Raw genomic sequence first — 24097 nt, 5'->3', positions numbered from 1 at the left:
ACCTCATCTGGAATACTGTGTACAGTTTTGGGCACCACATTTTAAAAAAGACATAGACAAACTGGAGCAAGTTCAGAGAAGAGCGACCAGAATGGTGACTGGTCTGCAAACTATGTCCTATGAGGAACGGTTGCAGGATTTGGGAATGTTTAGCTTGCAAAAAAGAAGACTGAGAGGAGACTTAATAGCTGTCTACAAATATGTCAAGGGCTGTCACATTGTAGAAGGATCATCTTTATTCTCATTTGCACAAGGAAAGACTAGAAGCAATGGGATGAAACTAAATGGGAGGAGACACAGATTAGATATTAGAAAAAACTTTTTGACAGTTAGGGTGATTAATGAGTGGAACAGGCTGCCACGAGAGGTGGTGAGTTCCCCTTCAATGGACGTCTTCAAACAGAGGCTGGACAGACATCTGTCTGAGATGATTTAGTGAATCCTGCTTTGAGCAGGGGGTTGGACCAGATGACCCAGGAGGTCCCTTCCAACTCTACCATTCTATGATTCTATGTAGTCCAGTCATGGTGTGGTGATATTTCTTCCTTGTATGTGGAATTGTTTGGTCGCTATATGCTGGTAATATGTGTTCTGGTCATGGGGTGGCAGTATTTCTCTCTTGTACAGTATGTGGTATTATTCGGTCACTATGTGGTGGTAATATGTAGTCTGGCTGCATTGTGGTGGTATTTCTCCCTAGTATGTTGTATTATTGGTCTTGGTATAGTGGATTATGTTGTGTATCGCAGTAATTTTTATCTCTGATTATTAATTAGGAAAATATTCTTCATTTCCATTAGTGATTAAATACTTGGAACAACATGCACTTACTGGGGTTCTCCGGTGAAAACTAGTATTCTCCTCTCCACAGAGTAAGTGAGATCCGCACCGATCAGCAGAATGAGGAGCTTTTATTCCCATTAGACTGGAGCAGCATGTGCGACTTGACCACTGATCCATTCATTCCCTAAGTGGCTGCGAGAATTGCGCTTGTCTTTTTCTGGAACCCCAAAGAGGATGAATGAGGCTGCGGTCAGACATCCCACCTGCTGCATTTTAAAATGGGGATAAAAGTGTCCTGTCAGCAATAAAAGTTCCTCATTCTTCTGAAAGGTGCAGTTTCCAATGGTCGGACCCAAACGATCAATAAGTTATCACCTATTCTGTGGATCCCGTGGATTGGTGTGTTTTAACCAAAGAAGCCCTTTAATGCAAACTACCGTAATTGTACATCCCAGTTATGGTGTGCACACAGTAGATGAGCAGGAGCCGCCTGTGTTTTACAGTCGACTCTCTACTATAACAGGGATAAAGGCTAACAGGTATTCACATATAGCTGTAGGGTGGGCCCCTAGAGTCAATTTCCCCTGTGGGCCCCAGACACCCCAGTCTGACCCTGCATATACACTACCGTTCAAAAGTTTGGTGTCCTCTAGAAATTTCATTATTTTTGAAAGAAAAGCACTTTTTTTTTTTTCAATGAAGCTAACATTAAATGAATCAGAAATACACGCTATACATTGTTAATGTGGTAAATGACTATTCTAGCTGCAAACATCTTGATTTTATTGCAATATCTACATAGGTGTATAGAGGCCCATTTCCAACAACCACCACTCCAGTGTTTTAATGGTACATTGTGTTTGCGAACTGTGTAAGAAGGCTAATGGATGTTTAGAAAACCCTTGCTAAAGTATGTTAGCCCAGCTGAAAATGGTTTGGCTGATTTGAGAAGCTATAAAATTGACCTTCATTTGAGCTAGTTGAGAATCTGGAGCATTGCATGTGTTTGTTCTATGAAACTCTCAAAATGGCCAGAAAAAGAGAACTTTCATGTGAAACTCTACAGTCTATACTTGTTCTTAGAAATGAAGGCTATTCCATGCGAGAAATTGCCAAGAAACTGAAGATTTCCTACAACGGTGTGTACTACTCCCTTCAGAAGAGAGCACAAACAGGCTCTAACCAGAGTAGTGTAATGCAGTGACTTGCTGGCATTACGGTAATGGTCCAGGATGTGTTTTACCTGACCATGTACCTTCCCCCTCAGGTGACTGGTCACATGACTGTGACATAGCACAGGTCCTGCGCGCACAGAATGTCTGTCTGATTACATGACTGTGACATCAGCAAGGTCCTGTCAGTATGTGTGTGTGCGCGCACAGGATGCATATATAAACCCTGCTTGATGGGAGACAGGTGTGTTCTGTGAGAGGCATGAGGCCTGTTCCCCATGTGTGTGGGACACCGTTCGTGTGAGGCCTAGTGAGGCTGAGTGAAGCCTGGCAGCCTGAGAGGTCGAGACTGGATCCTGTGAGTGGATGCTAGTGGCCTTGGAAGGCAGAGGCTTGGTGAAGAGTCCTGAAAGGCAAAGCCTGGATCCTGTGTGGATGTCAGTGGCCTTTGAGGGAACGACGGCTGGAGACCCCTACCTGGGAAGCCGCAAAGCCACAGTGGTGGCAAGCCTAATGGACTGCAGTAGCTAAACCCGGAAAAGGTAATACACTGTGTTATATGGACATTGATATGGACATTGCTATTTTATTACCTTGCTGAAGGCTGTTACTTGGGCCACTTGGGCCTGTCTGCTACTTGAGAGACTCCCGGATGTTAAGTGTGTAAACATGCCGGTGATAAACTAAGATGGACTGTGTGAACTGCGGTTTATGATAATAATAAACGGCTGTATTGTGAAATACCGGAAGGACATTGCACGTGTGCTTAGTTTACCCGGTGCAGCGAGTATCCCCCATTATGATGACTAGTGCTGCCTTACAGTAGAAAGAGAAGTGGGAGGCCCCGCTGCACAACTGAGCAACAAGACATGTACATTAGAGTCTCTAGTTTGAAAAATCGATGCCTCACAGCTCCTCAACTGGCAGCTTCATTAAATAGTACATGCAAAACGCCAGTGTCAAAATCTAGAGTGAAGAGGCGACTGCGGGATGCTGGCCTTCAGGGCAAAGTGGCAAAGAAAAAGCCATATCTGAGACTGGCAAATAAAAGGAAAAGATTAATGTAAGCAAAAGAACACAAACATTGGACAGAGGAAGACTGGAAAAAAGTTTTATAGACAGACGAATCTAAGTTTGAGGTGTTTGGTTCACACAGAAGAACATTTGTGAGACGCAGAACAACTGAAAAGATGCTGGAAGAGTGCCTGACTAAATCTGTCAAGCATGGTGGAGGTAATGCGATGGTCTGGGGTTGCTTTGGTTCTGGTAAAGTGGGAGATTTGTACAAGGTAAATGGGATTTTGAATAAGGAAGGCTATCACTCCATTTTGCAACGCCATGCCATACCCTGTGGACAGCGCTTGATTGGAGCCAATTTCATCCTACAACAGGACAATGACCCAAAGCACACCTCCAAATTATGCATGAACTATTTAGGGAAGTCACCAGATCTCAACCCCATTGAGCTGTTGTGGGAGCAGCTTGACCATATGGTATGCAAAAAGTGCCCAGCAAGCCAATCCAACTTGTGGGAGGGGCTTCAGGAAGCATGGGGTAAAATTTCTCAAGATTACCTCAGCAAATTAACAGCTAGAATGCCAAAGGTCTGCAATGCTGTAATTGCTGCAAAGGGAGCATTCTTTGACGACAGCAAAGTTTGAAGGGGAAAATTATTCTTTCTAATAAAAATCATTATTTCTAACCTTGTTAATGTCTGGACTATATTTTCTAATCATTTTGCAACTCATTTGATAAATAAAAGTATGAGTTTTCATGGAAAACACAAAATTGTCTGGGTGACCCCAAACTTTTGAACGGTAGTGTAACTAATGAAAATGAAACAGATTTATAATGTGTCAATTCACATATCATCAATTACTGAGTAATACAGACCAACTTACAATATAGAACAGCACAATCGTTACTTAGTCTGAGCTGCTTCCTATAACATTCTGACCTTTTCCTTAGGCAGAAGTCTGTATATTCTGACTGGGTAGTATATACCCCCTGCTATCACAATAGTCTGACTCCACAGTCTCAACCTATTTTTTAACCGGAGTCTGGCAATATTGTATTGATATTTTCCTTTAACAGTAATCTGGTTGAGTGGTCTGGACAAGTAGTTACAGTCTAGGACCACTCTTATGATAGAAGTCTCTCTGTGAAGTCTAGACCTCCTCCTATAACAGTAGTCAGACTGTATAGTCTGGACCTCCTTCTAGAACAGTAGTCTGGCTATATAGTCTGAACCTCCCCCGCTATGACAGTAGTCAGGCTGCATAGTCTGGACTTCCCCCTATAACCGTAGTCAGGCTGTATAGTCTGGACCACCCCTATAATATTAGAAGAGCTGTGTAGTCTGGACCTCCTCCTATAACAGTAGTCAGGCTGTACAGTCTGGACCAACCCTATAACAGTAGTCAAGCTATATAGTCTGGACCGCCCCTATAACAGTCAGGCTGTGTAGTCTGGACCTCCCCCCTATAACAGTAGTCAGGCTGTGTAGTCTGGACCTCCCCCTATAACAGTAGTCAGGCTGTGTAGTCTGGACTTTCCCCTATAACAGTAGTCAGGCTGTGTAGTCTGGACTTCCCCCTATAACAGTAGTCAGGCTGTGTAGTCTGGACTTCCCCCTATAACAGTAGTCAGGCTGTGTAGTCTGGACTTCCCCCTATAACAGTAGTCAGGCTGTGTAGTCTGGACTTCCCCCTATAACAGTAGTCGGACTGAGTAGTCTGGACCTCCCCCTATAACAGTAGTCAGGCTGAGTAGTCTGGACCTCCCTTTATAACAGTAGTCAGGCTGTGTAGTCCGGACCTTTTATAACCGCAATCTGTTTAAGTCACAAATGCCATTTATAAATCCATCTTGGCTGTGAAATCTGAGTCACCCCTTATAAAAACAGTTTTGCAGTCTAGTCTGGGTTTCTCCTTTTTAGCACTGATTAGTTTTCCATGACATTTTTGTCTTAATTGACAAACATGAGTCGTGTGTAGCATTTGGTTGTCTGTCCCTTTTCTTCCTTCCATTATATTTGGCAGCAGATTTTCTCTGCTCTCATTACAGAAATAACATGCTTGTTTTTCTGACCCAACAATATCCGTTTATGGTGAGGATGTAGTTGTTAGCTGTTTGGCAGACATGTTTATAGCCAGCCCTGGGAGGAAACCGATAGATTGCTTTTATATTTTACATCCCTATCAAAGTAAACCTACACTAAATCTGGGGCAGTGCTAAATGTAGACTTAAGTATAGCAGAAATACATACCCTTATGATATATTTAACCCTTTCTTTTTCATGACATATGCGCAGGAGTTCTCGAATTGACCTGTAGATATTGACAAAAATTATTAACTTCCATTCCATTTGCGATCAATAATATATTATACTTTTTCTAATTGTGCTCTAGAATAAAAAGCATTATACATTCGAAAAAAATTTTAACGGGAAAAGATTGTCAGATATGACCAATTATTTTACTTAAAAGTGCAATACCATCTTAATAATACAAGGTGTATCTACAGGAACGCCACTTAGCTGATTCACAGCATCCTTTATGAAAGGTAAGATGCAGTATAAAGCTGGAGGCACATGCCCACAACCCTGCCATAGGTTCAGATACGCTGCAAATTTACTTAGGAATAGGACCAGTTCCCAGCTGAAATCTCATTATGATGTTTAACACTGAGTCTAGAATACACGTGGGAAAGTGTTCATTCTATTTAGTCCATTTTCCTCAGGTAAGTACATTAATCCCGTAGTGACTGCTGCCATAGATGTACACCATCACTGCATAGAGTGGGTCCAGGAATTCAGCCTGCTACATGTTGCCGGCACCCAAGAGTAACTGCTGCCATCAGAGCTAACTCCAATGCCAACAGTGTACCCCTTTAAATGCTGCTGTCAATCATGACAAAAATTGTATAAATTAAAATTACTGCTTATCCCACAAAAAATAAGCCCCACACATTATATCAAACTATATGTCATAAATACAATACAGACCAAAAGTTTGGACACACCTTCTCATTTAAAGATTTTTCTGTATTTTCATGACTATGAAAATTGTACATTCACACTGAAGGCATTAAAACTCTGAATTGACACATGTGGAATTATATACTTAACAAAAAAGTGTGAAACAACTGAAAATATGTCTTATATTCTAGGTTCTTCAAAGTAGCCACCTTTTGCTTTGATGACTGCTTTGCACACTCTCGGCATTCTCTTGATGAGCTTCAAGAGGTAGTCAACGGAAATGGTCTTCCAACAATCTTGAAGGAGTTCCCAGAGATGTTTAGCACTTGTTGGCCCTTTTTCCTTCACTCTGTGGTCCAGCTCACCCCAAACCATCTCGATTGGGTTCAGGTCTGGTGACTGTGGAGGCCAAGTCATTTGGCATAACACCCCATCACTCTCCTTCTTGGTCAAATAGCTCTTACACAGCCTGGAGGTGTGTTTGGGGTCATTGTCCTGTTGAAAAATAAATGATGGTCCAACTAAACGCAAACCGGATGGAATAGCATGCCGCTGCAAGATGCTGTGGTAGCCATGCTGGTTCAGTATGCCTTCAATTTTGAATAAATCCCCAACAGTGTCACCAGCAAAGCACCCCCACACCATCACACCTCCTCCATGCTCCACGGTGGGAACCAGGCATGTAGAGTCCATCCGTTCACCTTTTCTGCGTCGCACAAAGACACGGTGGTTGGAACCAAAGATCTCAAATTTGGACTCATCAGACCAAAGCACAGATTTCCACTGGTCTAATGTCCATTCCTTGTGTTCTTTAGCCCAAACAAATCTCTTCTGCTTGTTGCCTGTCCTTAGCAGTGGTTTCCTAGCAGCTATTTTACCATGAAGGCCTGCTGCACAAAGTCTCCTCTTAACAGTTGTTGAAGAGATGTCTGCTGCTAGAACTCTGTGTGGCATTGACCTGGTCTCTAATCTGAGCTGCTGTTAACCTGCGATTTCTGAGGCTGGTGACTCAGATAAACTTATCCTCAGAAGCAGAGGTGACTCTTGGTCTTCCTTTCCTGGGGCGGTCCTCATGTGAGCCAGTTTCTTTGTAGCGCTTGATGGTTTTTGCAACTGCCCTTGGGGACACTTTCAAAGTTTGCCCAATTTTTCGCACTGACTGACTTTCATTTCTTAAAGTAATGGTGGCCACTCATTTTTCTTTACTTAGCTGCTTTTTTCTTGCCATAATACAAATTTTAACAGTCTATTCAGTAGGACTATCAGCTGTGTATCCACCAGACTTCTGCACAACACAACTGATGGTCCCAACCCCATTTATAAGGCAAGAAATCTCACTTATTAAACCAGACAGGGCACACCTGTGAAGTGAAAAACATTTCTGGTGACTACCTCTTGAAGCTCCTCAAGAGAATGCCAAGAGTGTGCAAAGCAGTCATCAAAGCAAAAGGTGGCTACTTTAAAGAACCTAGAATATAAGACATATTTTCAGTTGTTTCACACTTTTTTGTTAAGTATATAATTCCACATGTGTTAATTCATAGTTTTGATGCCTTCAGTGTGAATGTACAATTTTCATAGTCATGAAAATACAGAAAAATCTTTAAATGAGAAGGTGTGTCCAAACTTTTGGTCTGTACTGTCTATTTAAAAAAAAAATAATAATAAAACACAATTGCAAAATAATACAATATGTTCTTTAGTTGCAATATTTTTCAATAAATTAAATATTAAAATGAATTGTGTCCTTTAAAACTGTAACTTGTTTTGCAAAAACAAATTCCTCATATGGCTATGTCAACGAAAAAAATAAAAAGTTATTCCCCTTGGAAGATTAGGAGGCAAAGACAAAAGCACAAAAATGAAAAATGCCTCAGTCTTTAACCCCTTCAACCCAAAGCCTGTTTTCACCTTCCTGACCAGGCCAATTTTTTGAATTCTGACCAGTGACACATATCTCTGGAACGCTTCAACGGATCCCGGTGATTCTGAGATTGTTTTTTGTGACATATCATACTTCATGAAAGTGGTAAAATTAGTTTAATATGACTTACGTTTATTTGTAAAAAAAATGGAAATTTTAGCGATAATTGTGAAAATTTAGCAATTTTCTAACTTTTATTTTTTATGCCCTTAATTCAGAGTGTAATGTCACACAAAATAGTTAATAAGTAACATTTCCCACATGTCTATTTTATATCAGCACAATTTTGGAAACATAATTTTTTTTTGTTAGGAAGTTATAAGGGTTCAAAGTTGACCAGCGATTTCTCATTTTTACAACAACATTTACAAAACCATTTTTTTAGGGACCACATCACATTTGAAGTGACTTTGAGGGGTCTATATGACAGAAAATACCCAAAAGTGACACCATTCTAAAAACTGCACCCCTCCAGGTGCTCAAAAGCACATTCAAGAAGTTTATTAACCCTTCAGGTGCTTCACAGGAATTAATGAAATGTAGAAGGAAAAAATAAACATTTAACTTTTTTTCACATGCAAATTGCCTCTTCAGAGAAAAAGAGGACTTAAACTCTATAGCGCCACCTATTGGTAGCAGCAATCCTACAAGTCACAATCAACCCTTTAACGAGTCATGCAATATGACTTAGGATAAAGGCCAAATCAGAATCTCAATTTGCAGACAGTGTTTCGGGTTGTTGGCCCTCGTCAATGCAAAGTATGAGAACTGATTTGGCTAGATGAGTAGCTCTGGACTGAGGTCTAAGGGGTAACGTTTCTCCTTGTGGAGAGTGACATACCAGCTCTGGCATGTCAAGGTAATGTCACAAAAATTTAACTTTAGACCAAATTTTTGTTACTTTCACAAGGGTAACAGGAGAAAATGGACCCCAAAATTTGATGTGCAATTTCTCCTGAGCACATACTGTAGATACCCAATATGTGGGAGAAAATTGTTGAGCCATGAAAATAAAAAAATCACATTTTTCCAACACCCATGTTTTTTAGCCACATATTTTGCATTTTCACAAGGGTAACAGGAGAAATTGCACCATGCAATTTTTTGTGCAGTTTCTCCTCAGTGCACGGATACCCGATATATGGGGGAAAACTACTGTTTGGGCACACAGCAGGGCTCGAAAGGAAAGGAGCGCCATTTGACTTTTTTTAGTGTAAAATTTGCTGCCATAATTAGCGGATGCCATGTCGCGTTTGGAGAATTGCTCATGTGCCTAAACAGTTGAAACCCCCCCACAAGTGACACAATTTTGGAAACTAGACCCCTCAGGGAACTTCTCTAGATGTGTGGTGAGCACCTTGAACCCCCAGGGGCTCACAGAAGTTTATAACGTTGAGCCATGAAAATAAAGAAATCACATTTTTCCGCAAAAATGTTTTTTTTTAGCCCCAAATTTTGCATTTTCACTATGGTAACAGGAGAAAATGGACCCCAAGATTTGTTGTGCAATTTCTCCTGAGTACGCAAATATAACATATGTGGTCGAAAACTCCTTTTCAGGCATAGTGCAAAGGTCAGAAGGGAAGAAGTGCCATATTGGAGTTAAGATTTTGCTGGATTGGTTTGAGGGTGCCAAGTCACATTGGTAGGGCCCCTGAGGTGCCAGACCAGTCGGACTCACCCCCATAAGTGACCCCATTTTACAAACTACACCTCTCAATTCATCTAGGGGATTATATTGACACCACAGGTGTGTCGCAACATTGTATACCATTGGGCAGTGAAGAAAAAAATAATTACATTTTTACCACCAAACTTTTGCTTTAGCCCCAGATTTTACATTTTCACACTTGTAAATGGGTAAAAATGGCACAAAAATATGTCGCACAATTTCTGTTGAATGCAAAAATACCCCATATGTGTCTGTGCAGTACTGTGTAGCCAAACGGGAGGGACGAAGCGCTTTTTGCCTCCTGGAGCACAGATTTACCCAGAATAGTTTGCGGACTCAATATACAGAGCCCCTACATGCTAAAAAAGCAAAATCCTCCTCAAGTGACCCCATTTTGTAAATTATACCCCTTTTATGAATTCATCTACAGGTGTAGTGACGATTTTGACTCCATGGGTGTTTTCCAGAAACAAGCAGCAGTGGATGTTGCGAAGTGAAGACTGCAAACTGGCGTTGTAGTGACCAAAATGTTGTAGCAACCAGTACGTTGTGCCCATCTCATGCTTCTGGAGACACGCATCCGTGAATTAGGCGGGCTCTCATCGCTACAGAAATGCCAAACATGGGGACGCTAACTGCGGTTTAGGCACATACTGGAGCTCAGAAGTGAGGGGGACATTTGGATTTGGGAGCGCTGAATTTCTTTTAGAGGGCGAGGAGCCATTTCGTTTCTCCAGAGACTTTTTGCTACCAGTAACATGGAAGCCCCTATATTCCCGTTAACAGATGACGGACCTGAGTGGGGACTTGCTTTTTTTGTGAATGGAGTTAAAGCTTTTATTGGGAACATTTTACATAACATTTGAGATCACATTTATCCGGATCTTTAGCACTTATATCGGGGTTTCCATCTAAATCTCCGAATGACGTGATTCATATGAAACCCCTCCATTCACTATAATGAGGCAGCAGAGTTACTCTGGACTCCATCTGGCTTCTTTTCAGTGGTGTCCTTTTCAGAAGTGCATAAAACTGTGGCTGACGGCGCTTTTATGCATGCCTTATAAAAAATTAGACAGCACCTGATCATAGGCCAGACGGTGTCCACAGTGACTCCATCTGCCTTATTATAGGGAGGGAATCTTCCGCCGGGGTTTCCATCTGAATCACGTATTTCACAGATTTACACGGAAACCCCGATGCAAGAACTCAGCGGAGAGCGCAGGGTAAATGTGAGCCGAGCCTTGCTGCAATCCTTGGGAGGCGGAATGAACAAATCAACAGAAGGTGAAGAATTTGTTTTATTTATTTTTTACGCCGTTCCTCGTGCAGTATAAGTGATTAGGCGACTTTATTCTTCAGGTCGGTGCAATTAGAGCGATACCAGATTTATGATTGGCAACGTCATGTAAGCGTTTGTTTTTTGTAGGATAAGTTGACGTTTTTATTAGTACCATTTTCGGGCAAATTACATCTTTTGATCGCTTTCTGTTTTGTTTTTGGGAGGCAGAATGAACAAAAATCAGCAATTCAGGAATTTTTTTTGTTGCCGTTCCGCGCGTGGTAAAATTGATAAGGCTGCTTTGTTCTTCAGGTCAGTACGATTACAGCAATGCCACATTTATATAGTTTTTTTTATGTTGGCGCTTTTACGCAATAAAAACTATTTGTTATGTTCTGCTACCAGAGCTAAGGAAAGAGAGGAGATCTGTCCCTACGATAGAACTCAGCTTTATCCCTACGATGTAACAGGGGACCTGATCCTGCGATCAGACCTGTTAAAGTCCTAAGCTAGTCTGTACGGAGACCTATAGATGTGGGGAAGGAATCCCTACAAGTACTAAGGACTGGGAGGAAAATGGGACACCTCCTAACAGAAATAGTAGCAGACAGACAAACAAACAAAATATATAGAACACTGAGGTCCGTAGACCAAGCAAACTAACAGAGTTAGATACAGAGCACAGGCTAGCTAGAAAGTAGTTATACAATGAAGTCCAGCAAAGCCAGAAGGGCGGAGCAGGATTAAATAGGCCAACAAGGTCATGTGACCAGCAAAGGAAAAAACCTAAGAGCAAGGTTCTAACAGTACCCCCCCTTCTAAGAGAATCCTCCGGATCCCCTAGGACCAGGCTTATCAGGAAATCTCCTGTGAAACGCTCTGATAAGTCTGGACGCAGAAACATCATCTGACCTCACCCAAGAGTTATCCTCGGGTCCGAAACCTTTCCAGGCCACAAGATACTGCAAACTACCTCTATACCGTCTAGAGTTAAGGATGCGAGAAATTTCATATTCCCCGTCCTCCACCACCGGAGGAACAGAGGCAGAGGCGTCACCATCCGACACAACAGCTTTTTTAACAGAGAGACATGAAATACCGGATTAATTCTCCAGGAGGTAGGAACCTCCAACCTAACAGCAGATTGGTTGATAACCTGAAGCACCTTAAAGGGCCCTACAAACTTGGGACCCAATTTCTTAGAAGGAATCCTCAACCGTAGATTCCTAGAGGACAACCAAACCATGTCACCAACAGCGAACAAAACCTCCTGTCGTTTCCTATCAAAGTAGTCTTTAGATTTTCTGTTGGCCTCCTGAAGATTACCACGCACATCCGTCCAAACTCTCTCCAAATCACCGGAAAAATTCTCCTCCTCAGGCACGGCAGATCCCAACTTGGAGAACGACCCAAACGACGGATGTCTCCCAGAACAACAAAAAAAAGGCGAACAACCAGCAGAAGAAGATGTATGATTGTTCAGAGCAAATTCAGCAAGTGGCAGAAACTCAGACCACCCCTCTTGATTGTCTGCCACAAAACAACGCAAGAACTGCTCAACATCCTGGTTTTTCCTTTCTGTCTGGCCATTAGATTCAGGATGATATCCGGACGAGAACGACAAATGAACTCCCAACCTGTCACAAAAGGCACGCCAAAAACGAGCCACGAACTGAGGACCCCTATCAGAAACAATGTCAGTAGGAACGCCATGAAGTCTGACAATTTCCTTGACAAAGGCCTTAGCGAGAGTTTTAGCGCAGGGCAGTTTGACGAAGGGAACCAAGTGACACATCTTGCTAAAACGGTCCACGACCACCCAGATGACAGTAAAACCCTCAGAGGGGGGAAGGTCAGTTATAAAGTCCATAGCCAAATGTGTCCAAGGAGCACTGGGAACATCCAAAGGACAAAGCAACCCCGCAGCAGGAGTATGTGAGGACTTAGATCTAGCACATATAGTACATTGACGCACCCACTTAATGACTTCCTTCTGCCATCCAGGCCACCAAAAACTGCGACCCACCAGTCTCTTGGTCTCAGAGATTCCGGGATGACCTGCCAACCGAGATTCGTGACACTCAACAAACAAATCTCTCCTAAAGGTCCCAGGCACAAACAACCTCCCATGAGGAGTGTTAGATGGGGCATTCTCCTGTGCTTTAAGAATCTCATCTTCCAAAACGGAGTCCAAAGCAGCTATCACAACACCTTCTTGTGAAATGTTCTCCTCTTTCTCAGCACCGACTATGGGAGAAAAACTGCGAGACAAGGCATCCGCCTTAACATTCTTAGTACCAGGGATGTAAGTAACGGAGAAATTAAACCGCGAGAAAAACAGTGCCCACCTAGCCTGACGGGCATTCAGGCGCTTGGCAGCATCAAGATATATCAGATTTTTATGATCCGTAAGAACCTGAACGGGAAATTCCGCACCTTCCAAGAAGTGGCGCCAGTGTTCAAATGCGAGTTTAATAGCCAATAATTCCCGATTACCAATATCGTAATTCAGTTCAGTCTCCGAAAATTTTTTTGAAAAAAAGGCACAGGGATGTAATCCATCCCCGTTATCCTGAGACAATACTGCGCCAACCCCCACAGAGGAAGCATCAACCTCAACCAAAAACGGCTTAGTCACATCAGGCTGCATAAGGATGGGAGCAGAGGTGAACCTCTCCTTGAGATACACAAAAGCTTCAATGGCCTCAGAAGACCACTGAACCGCATCAGCACCTTTCCTGGTGAGATCGGTCAGAGGTTTGACAATACTAGAAAAATTTTTTAGGAATTTTCTGTAATAATTGGCGAAACCTAAAAACCTCTGTATCGATTTCAAACCAATAGGCCTAGGCCATTCCTGTACAGCTTGAACTTTAACCGGGTCCATCTCAAAACCTTCACTGGAGATAATGTAACCCAAAAAACTAATTCTCTGTACAGCGAACTCACATTTCTCCAGCTTAGCAAAAAGCGAATTGTCCATTAACAACTGTAATACCTCACGTACGCTCCGCCAATGAGACTCCAGATCCGGCGAATAAATCAAAATGTCATCCAAATACACAACCACATTTTTGCCGATCAAAGGTCTAAGGATGTCATTAATAAGATTCTGAAAAAATGCAGGAGCATTAGTAAGACCAAAAGGCATAACCAGATTCTCAAAATGACCCACAGGAGTGTTAAAAGCAGTCTTCCATTCGTCACCCTCCTTCATGCGCAACAGATTGTATGCCCCCTTAAGGTCAATTTTAGAGAACCACTTGGCCCCCATTAACTGGTTAAACAGATCAGGAATCAATGGCAGTGGGTAAGGATTGCGTACAGTAATTTTGTTAATCTCACGAAAATCCAGACAAGGACGTCAACCGCCACAGGAGACTTAGAGGGCCTAATGTGACCGGCGGCCAAACTTGTCTGTATGTATTCCTCCAAAGCCTTCCTCTCAGGAATAGTAAGGTTAAATAAACGACTTTTAGGAAGAGTCGCTCCAGGGACAAATTCAATAGAACAATCATAGTCTCTATGGGGAGGCAAAACCTGCGATTCCTTCACAGAAAAAACTCTCCAAAAATCCTGAATAGGAACAGGCAATTCTCCCCTATCCAAAGCTGCAATACGCCCGTTACAACACTTGTCGTAACATTTATGGCTCCAGGATTTAATTTCACCGGTAGACCAATCCAGTACAGGATTGTGAAATTTTAACCAGGGCAATCCCAATATTACTGGAGAAGGCAAGTTATTCAACACTACCAAATCCAATTTCTCATGGTGAACACCATTAATAGTGAGAGGAAATTCACAGACCTTGAGAGTAATATTTTTCAAAGGGGAGCCATCCACAGAAACCACAGCAATGGGGGATGATAAAGGTTCGGGTTTTAAATTGAGTCTTTCCAAGAATCCCCCATCAATTACATTCAGAGTAGACCCACAATCAACAAACACCCGAAATTCCATTAATTTTTCCTGAGCAATCGTGGAAGCAGCTAAAAATACACCCTTGGAATTTAAACAGGCAATACGGGCATGACTGACCATTTTTTTTTTTTTCTTCATACGAAGCTCACAGCCTTTAATCAAATGACCAGATTTTCCGCAATAGAAACACAAGCCTTCAGAAAATCTACGGTCTTTTTCTTGAGAGCGAGGTGCCACCGATCCAATCTCCATCGGTTCACCACTGTTAGTACACACATTCTCATAACCAGAAACTGACATAGCAGAGGATTTGCTCTCATTAACCCTTGCACGCAGTCTCCTATCCACCCGTATAGCTAATTGCATAGCCTGTTGCAAATCTTCAGGTGTAGGATAAGCAATTAGCAGGTCTTTAACCCTTTCATTGAGCCCAGCAAGAAATAGACTTTTCAGAGCAGAATCGTTCCACCCTGTTTGAGTAGACCAACGACGGAAATGAGTACAATATTTTTCCACATTACCTGATCCCTGTTTCAAACGTCTCAACTCAGTCTCAGCTGATGCGACACGGTCAGGATCATCATATAATAGTCCCAAAGCAGAAAAAAAACTATCCACTGATCTGAAGCATGTATCACTAGGTTGCAAAGAAAAGGCCCACTCCTGAGGCTCTTTGCGCAAAAGTGACATTATGAGCCCTATGCGCTGGGATTCATCCCCAGAGGACTTGGGTCTCAAACGAAAATACAATAAGCAAGCATTTTTAAATGAAAAAAATTCTCGGTGTTCACCAAAAAATAAATCCAGCAAACATACCTTAGGCTCCAAGAAATGTGCTCCAGGACAGTTACTCACGTGCTGACGGAGCTCGGCCACCTCCAGAAAGAGTCCCTGCAGGTGTTTAGCCAAATCCTGAACCGACACCATGATGGAACAGAAAAATCTTTCCTTAGAGAATTTGCAGGCTGGACTTACTGTTATGTTCTGCTACCAGAGCTAAGGAAAGAGAGGAGATCTGTCCCTATGATAGAACTCAGCTTTATCCCTACGATGTAACAGGGGACCTGATCCTGCGATCAGACCTGCTAAAGTCCTAAGCTAGTCTGTACGGAGACCTATAGATGTGGGGAAGGAATCCCTACAAGTACTAAGGACTGGGAGGAAAATGGGACACCTCCTAACAGAAATAGTAGCAGACAGACAAACAAACAAAATATATAGAACACTGAGGTCCGTAGACCAAGCAAACTAACAGAGTTAGATACAGAGCACAGGCTAGCTAGAAAGTAGATATACAATGAAGTCCAGCAAAGCCAGAAGGGCGGAGCAGGATTAAATAGGCCAACAAGGTCATGTGACCAGCAAAGGAAAAAACCTAAGAGCAAGGTTCTAACACTATTTTATAGAAAAAATAATTATTTTTGCATCGCTTTATTCTGAGAGCTGTATTTTTTTTATTTTTCTGCTGACTGACCTATATGGTGGCTTGTTTTTTGGACGACAAGATGATGTTTTCAGCGATACCATTTTTATTTCCATTCTTCTTTTTTATCGCGTTTTATTCTACTTTTTGTTCGGTGGTATGATGATAATGCATAGTTTTTTGCCTTTATTAGTTTTTTTCATTTATTTTTTTACGGAGTTCACTGAGGGGATAACCAGTGGGACAGTTTTATAGGTGAGGTCGTTCCAGATGTGGCGATACCAATTATGTGTACTTTTGGTATTTATTTTTCTTTTACACAGATAAATGTATTTATTGGATTAATATTTTTTCCTTTTTTTTCTTTATTTTGTGATTTTTTTTAAAATATTTTTATCATTTTTATTAACTTTATTTTTTTACTTTTTCACATTGTGCCACTATGGGATATCAACTTCCCCTGCCCTGATTGCTGATCTAATACTCTGCAATGCTTCTGCACTGCAGAGCATCAGATCAGCATCTGACAGGCAGGGAGGCGGCGTCTCAGCTCATGCTCTCTGAGCAGGCGCTGGGTGGTCACCTTCCTGCAGGACCCTGAAGGACCCCGTGGCCATCTTGGGACTGGGGGTCACAATAGAGACCATCAGCACAACACGATCGCATTGTGTTGTGCTGATGGGAGCAGACAGGGAGCTCACTCCCTTTGCAATGTCACTGTCACTATTGACAGCAGCATCACAGGAGTTAAATGCCCGTGATTGGGGCTAGCACTGATCAAGGTTGCGGGGTGTCAGCTCTCACATAGAGCTGACATCCGCACTTGATCGCGGTGGCGCTCAGAGTGAGCCCAAGCAATCACGGTGCCATATATACGGCGCTTCCTGACATGCAGCTACCGCACATGTCGGGAAGGGCTTAAAGGGGTTTTCCCAGGAACAAAGTACATTTTAATTAATAGATCTTGGAATAAGTTCCACAATTGGATGTGTGTAAATAAAATGTCCCTGTGCTGAGATAATCTTATGAATGTTCCCCTGCTGTGTACTGTGTAATGGCTGTGTCTGACCGTACAGGAACATGGTCTGATCATACCACATCTCCTGGGCAGGGGAGGAAGCAAAAGAATCTGATTCTTTCTGTGAGGTAAAACATTTCTCTGCCTGTAGTTATAAAATGAATGAACCAGTATGGTACAAGATTGAGCAAGGAAAAAAACCAAAATGCCAGAATTGTGTTTTTTCGGTGACCAGTTGCTTCTTAAAAAGATGCATTAAAAAGTGATCTAATGTCATATGTGCCCAAATGGGTATCAATAAACCCATCAGCTCGCCATTCAAATGACAAGCCCTCACACAGTTTGATTGAGGGAAAAAAAATGTTACAGGTCTCGGAAAATGGCAACATAAACAAAAATATATATATTTTTTAAGAACCTTCTATTGTTTTTTTTTTCATCATTTAAATAAAAAAAAAATCTATGCAAGCATCATATTATCAGGTCATTTTTACCACATAATCAACGCATAAAAACGAAATAAAAAAAACATGAAGAATGTATTTTTTCCATCATTTATCCCGTTTAGAATTTATTTCTTTTTTCCAGTACATTGTGTAGTAACATGAATAGTGTCATTCAAAACTACAACTCATCCCTCAAAAAATAAGTCCACATATGGCTATGTCAACAGAAAAATAAAAAAGGTATAGCTCTTGGAAGAAGAAGAATGAAAAAAAAAAATTAACCTGTCCTTAAAGAGGTTGTCCATCTCTAGAGACAACTCTTCTGTCTTAAATGCTCGTATTTGCGGCTAAAAATTGCTTTTGCACTGTTTGGCTTTCACAGGCTGTTTGTTTCCCTGCACATTCTACACTGACATTGTCTGTGGTCAGAAATCCGCTTATAGGAGCTCAGATAGATAAGAGTTACAAACTCCCTGTCAGACTATCCTAGCGGGTTGACTGACGGTTTATCATTTGATTCATTCTGCAGCCAACAATAGACTGAGAGCATATAGATGGCAAACACTGCAACGTTTTTAATGAACCCAATAGAAAAGATGATTTTTAGCCCCAATTACACACATTTAACTAAAAGAAATAAAAATTGTCCCTAGAGGTAGAAACCCCCTTTAATGTGTTTCATACACATACTGATAAATATGGCGCTCACTGCACTGAGGCTGCTGCTTGTATGGAGTACTAATTTCTACAAGCAATGAATGTTATAAGAGAATATCACAATATTGATAGAGCATATAAAAAAGGTCAGGATCATAGCTTACTTATTTGTTAACCCGGCCAGTAATTACCATTTAATATAGGGTGGAGTACAGTATTCTTCATCAAGAATGACTACTGGCATCACCAGAAACTACCAGAATATATTCATAAAAAATTACTTTAAATTTAGAACATAATTAAAAATGTAGACATGATATAATGGTCTATCCATCAGGAGGAAAAAAAAGTCATGGAGGAATGTCAATAGCCCATTACATACGTAAGCACATCCAAAGTATGCTATTGTTATATTGTATGCATGGACAGGGAAATTCTATTCCATATAGTGGACACCATATTTATGTATGACATGACACCAGGATACAATGTGTATGTGACACGCCCCTGGGCCTGTGTCGCGCTGCGTTGCGCACGCGGGAGCTTACCCGGAGCCGGATCTGTTGAGGGTTGTAGTCTCGTGGCGGTGACCCGGTCCGTGCCCAGGGAGTCAAACTGAGCGGCGATGTATCAGCGGTAGATGTTGGACGACTACGCCACCCGTTGAGTACAGCTAAGGAGCTGCTGCTGCAGGGCAGACCGCTGAGGCCGGTGGTAGGATTGTGCAGCGTGATAGTATAACCCCCAACGGGAGGGGTATGGCCCCAGGGCAGCCGACGTGGATGATGGGGGTAGCAGGAACCACTCGGAGACGGTACGGTGTAGTTCAGGGTCTTTACTGGTGACAAAGATAGACCCTCCCGGAGTACTGGCTAGCGATTGGGGCCTGGTCAGTCCTTGAGCAGATGGGATCTCCCCTGGCCAGGCGGAGTTGTAGGCCTCCCAAACTAACTGTACTCTTCTGGCTACCTTGCTAGAGGCGTGTATAAGTAGCGCACGTCCCTCAGTGTACCGTGTGGTGCTCACCCGTATGGCCGGTGACTCGGGGCCTTCTAGTAGCTTCCGCTCCACGACGGCGGTGCTGGTCCCATGCGTGTGACCGTGCCTTCGGGTTTCTTGGCCAGAGGACCTGGAATCCCCTGCCTGACGGATTCTGCTGCTGGGTAGGAGTTAGTCCCCACAGCCTCGGACTCCGGGTCCGGTAAGAAATCTTCTCAGTCAGGGCGAGCTCTGCAGCTGCCAGCCCCTGACTCCTTGTAACACTGCTCCCACAGAGCTCCTGATGTTCTGTTCCTTTATTTGCTTCTTTTCTCTGTCTCTACTTCTTCTCTACTCACTAACCCTGCCTCAGCCCCAGTTTTATATAGGGGAAGTTCTTCCCCTCCCAGGACTGTGCAGGAGGTGTGGCATGCATAGGATTCCTGACCAAGAGACCTCCCACCTGCTCTCAGACGTAATATCTCTATCACTGTGGCAACCAGACCCCTGGGGTGTCACATTCCCCCCTAGTGAAATTTAGTACTCCGGGACTAAACATATTTTAGAAAAACATAACAAGATATAACAATAACAATACAATAAAGAAACACATAAAGGTGGTCACGGCATGTCCGTAACCGGGTGCAGTCTTTGAAGAAAGCAAGGTGTCCATTTCACCAAAACAGGGAGACGTAACCAGGTAGGGGTCTGTCCTGCCCCGAGTCCTTAACAGTCTTTAGTCCGTCCTGGGTTACGCTCCAACTATGTACACAGGATTCCCGGTAAATCCACCAAAGACTCCTATAAACAACTAGAAACACATAATTATACACAAGCAACAAGAAAAACAGGTAACCACAAATAAAACAATTTATACACTTCAAATCCTCCAACGTGCGGGTAACTGGCCTCTAGTGGCCCTAGTGGACCTACGGAGCTGACTGTCTGGCCCTGAACTACAGGGTGTAGGAGCTGTCAAGGGTAAATTGGGCAGCTGTCTATGGGCCCTTTGGCTCACTAGGGATATGGCAGGCTCACTGCAAGCAGAGGGTTGATCCTCCTGATCTGCTGGTGTGGGGTCTTCTGCCTCCTGGACCGGCTGTTCTTCCAGCTCTACCTGTTGCTCCGTAGGTGCTTGGGATGCTGGTTGGAGGAAGGTGAGTACGGGTACCACAACTGCACCATTGACTTGAGTCCAAGACCGAGGGAAGTCTCCGAGCACAGTACTAACCATATCTTCCCTTTCCTCTACGGGTCGATGGTCTTCTTGTTCCTCTTCAGGGTTCCGTAGCTGTTCAGGACACTTCTTCAGGTGATCCCGGGATACAATGGCTGTGGTCTCCCCTCCGTCTTTACTGATGGTACAGACCTTCGGGTTCTCGTGGCTTGAGGGCAGTACGGTGTACGGGTCCTTCTCCCACTGGTCGTCCAACTTGTGGAGCCGTCTTTTCCTCTTCAAGACCTGCTCTCCGGGCACCAGGGGAACAGCGGGAGCATACTGGTTGTAAGTTTTCTCTTGTCTCTCCCTAGCCTGACAGAGACTTCGCTCCACGCTCTCCTGTACTTTCCGGTACTGCTGCTGCCTCTCTGTGTCCCAGTCTGCTTCTGGTGAAGTGTCCTCAGGTGTCAGGACTCCCATTTCCAGGTCAACAGGTAACTTACCAGGTCTCGCCCTCATTAGGTAAGCCGGGGTACAGTTGGTGGAACCTACCGGGATGTGGTTGTATAGGTCCACCAGATCGGGCAGCTTCTCAGGCCACAGACTGCGTTCTTCCAGGGGCAACGTTTTCAGAAGATCCATTACCACCTGGTTCATTTTCTCACAAAGTCCATTAGTTTGCGGATGATAGGGTGTCGTCCTTATCTTCCGGCAGCCATACAGATTGCAGAATTCCTGGAAGACCTCCGCTTCAAAGGCAGGTCCCTGGTCCGTCAGCACTTGGTCCGGGTACCCGTGTGGACGGCAGAAGTGCTGCTGGAAGGCTCTAGCTGCTGTTTGAGCTGTTAAGTCCTTGACGGGGACGACAACCAAGAACCGGGAGTAATGATCCACGATGGTTAACGCGTAGACGTAGCCACTTCTGCTTGGGGTCAGTTTTACATCATCCAAGGCTACCAGTTCCAACGGCTGCCGGGTGACGATGGACTGCAGGGGAGTCTTCTGGCTGGCACGGTCCTTCCTCCTCAGGTTGCACGGGCCACAGTCTCTGCACCACCTCTCGATGGTTCCCCTCATGCCTACCCAATGGAACCGCCCGCGCAGCAGGAACTCCAGCTTCTTCCATCCGAAATGCCCAGCTCCATCGTGGTATGCCTCCATCACCATGGCTGCGTCTCGTCGTGGCACCACTACTTGCCAGATTAGTTCATGCGTCCGGGAGTTAACCATCCTGCGGCACAACTTCCCCTTGTAAAGGAACAGTCTACTCTTTTCTGCCCACAGTTGCTTGGCTTCCTCCGGAGCGTCTGGGTCAAGGCGAGCCTCTGGCCGAGTCAGCATCTCCTTCACCAGCCGGACGGCAGGGTCACTGTCTTGCGTTTCCGCCCAGTTGTAGTGAGGTAAGGGGTTAAGCGTAGCGCCTTGCTTACTCCTTACCCGATGGTAATACTGGATAGTCCCATGACGGTGAAACGCGGGGAGTTCGACTTCTTCCAGTCCCTCTGGATCTTCTCCTACGTCCGGTAGGTTTGGCATCCTGGACAGGGCGTCCACGTTGGTATTGGAGCGTCCTGCCCGGTATTTGATGGTGAACTCGTAGTTGGACAGGCGGGCCATCCATCTCTGCTCTAGGGCACCGAGTCTTGCCGTGTCCAGGTGTGTCAACGGGTTGTTATCCGTGTACACGACGAACCGGGAAGAAGCGAGGTAGTGCTTAAAGCGTTCGGTGACTGCCCACACCACTGCCAGGAACTCTAGCTTAAATGAGCTGTAATTCTCAGGGTTTCTTTCGGTGGGTCGCAGTTTTCGGCTGGCGTAAGCGATTACTCGCTCCTTCCCCTGCTGGATCTGGGACAACACGGCTCCTAGTCCGATGTTACTTGCGTCGGTGTAGAGGATAAAGGGCTGGCTGTAATCCGGGTACGCCAGGATTTCATCCCCCGTGAGGGCCATCTTCAGCTGGCGGAAGGACTCTTCTTCCAACTTCTCCCATCTGAAGGGCGGCTTCTGGTTCTTGGCCTTCCGGGACTGGCCTATCAGGAGGTCCTGCATAGGAGCTGCCTTTTTGGTGAAACCGGGGATGAACCTGCGGTAGTAGCCAACCAACCCGAGGAACTGCCGCACTTCCTTTACACTGGAGGGACTTGGCCATTCCTTAATTGCGGTGATCTTATCAGGGTCGGGAGCCACTCTGTCAGCGCTCACCACGTGTCCCAGGTACTGCACCTTTGGTTTCAGAAGGTGACACTTGGAGGGTTTCACCTTTAGGCCGTAGCTTGCCAGAGCTTCGAACACTTCCGCCAGGTGTTTCAGGTGGTCCTCATAAGTCTTAGAATATACGATGACATCGTCCAGGTACAACAGGACCGTCTCGAAGTTTCTGTGGCCCAGACAGCACTCCATTAATCGTTGGAAGGTTCCTGGTGCGTTGCAGAGTCCGAACGGCATACAGGTAAACTCGCTAAGTCCCATCGGGGTGGTGAATGCGGTCTTCTCCCGGTCCGCCTCTGCTACAGGAACCTGCCAGTACCCACTAGTGAGATCCAAGGTAGAGAAGAAGTTAGCAGATCTTAAAGCAGCCAAAGACTCCTCTATCCTTGGTAAGGGGTACGCATCCTTGTGTGTGATACGGTTGATTTTCCGGTAATCTACACACATCCTCATGGTGTTGTCTTTCTTTTTGACTAAGACTAGTGGAGCTGCCCAGGGGCTACAGCTATCCCTGATCACCCCAGCCTCCTTCATGTCTCTAAGCATCCCCTTGGCGTGTTGGTAGTGTGCAGGGGGTACGGGTCGATACCTCTCTTTTATGGGAGGATGGTCTCCCGTGGGGATGTGGTGTTCTACCCCCTTGACTCGCCCGAAGTCTAACGGGTGTTTACTAAACACTCTCTCGTACTCTTGAACCACCCGATAGACTCCCTGTTTCTGGTGTGAGGGAGTGGAGTCAGTACCCAAATGTAGCTGCTGACACCAGTCCTCCATTGTTTTCTTAGAGCCGTTACCTTCCTCCGGGTGAGATGGAGGCAAGGGTTCCACAGATTGTATAGCATTTTGGTTAATGGTATATAATTTGGCTAGCGTGGCATACCGGGGCAGGTACACTTCCCTCTTCCCGATATTGATTATGCGAACGGGCACCCTCCCATGGCGTACATTAACCACCCCCCGTGCTGTCAAGATGGTGGGCCTACTGTCTGAGTAAACTGGTTCTACCATTGCCTGGTAATCTCTACCTCTCAGACCAATAGCTGCCCGGCACCAAATCATCATTTCACTTTTTGGGGGCATGGCAATAGGGAAAGGGTCACACATTCTCACGCTACCAATCTCACCGCCGGAGAGTTCCACCTGTTGCCGTCGCATCAGTGCCCGGATCTCTTTTTGGAGCACTCGCTGCTCGCCGGAGCTGGCGTTCTTGGCAACCTGCTGTAAAAGGAAAATCACCTCTGCAAGACAATTTTCAATTACATTAGTTCCTAGAGTTATCTTTGGGTGACTCTCGTGTTTGTCAATGTCTACAATGATCAGTCCCTGTGCTGCCAGTTCGACTCTACCGATTTTAATGGTCACCTCTTTAAATCCAATCTGTGGCACGGGCTGACCATTGCTGGCGATGATACTCAAGTTGTCGTCAGGGTAGCGGGTGATATCCGAGTCATTCCAGTACTGCTTGAAGA

The 24097-nt window shown here is 44.3% G+C and overlaps 1 protein-coding gene across 4 annotated transcripts in view; it reads right to left on the bottom strand.

Annotated features, from left to right (window-relative positions):
- Nucleotides 1-24097, bottom strand: part of LOC141165905 (uncharacterized) — a 132046-nt gene that overhangs the window by 41546 nt on the left and 66403 nt on the right. For all 4 annotated transcript variants that reach the window (XM_073651963.1, XM_073651965.1, XM_073651962.1 and 1 more), the window contains one exon: nucleotides 5224-5284. In XM_073651963.1, coding sequence (XP_073508064.1) covers nucleotides 5224-5284 — 61 coding nt within the window. The remainder of the gene's footprint in view (nucleotides 1-5223; nucleotides 5285-24097) is intronic.

The sequence above is a fragment of the Phyllobates terribilis genome, unplaced genomic scaffold (assembly GCF_046119375.1).
Source record: "Phyllobates terribilis strain yellow unplaced genomic scaffold, ASM4611937v1 Scaffold_11__3_contigs__length_659146591, whole genome shotgun sequence".
Lineage (NCBI taxonomy): Eukaryota > Metazoa > Chordata > Amphibia > Anura > Dendrobatidae > Phyllobates > Phyllobates terribilis.
The sequence above is the reverse complement of the archived record's forward strand: the minus strand, read 5'-3'. Positions and strand labels throughout refer to the sequence as shown.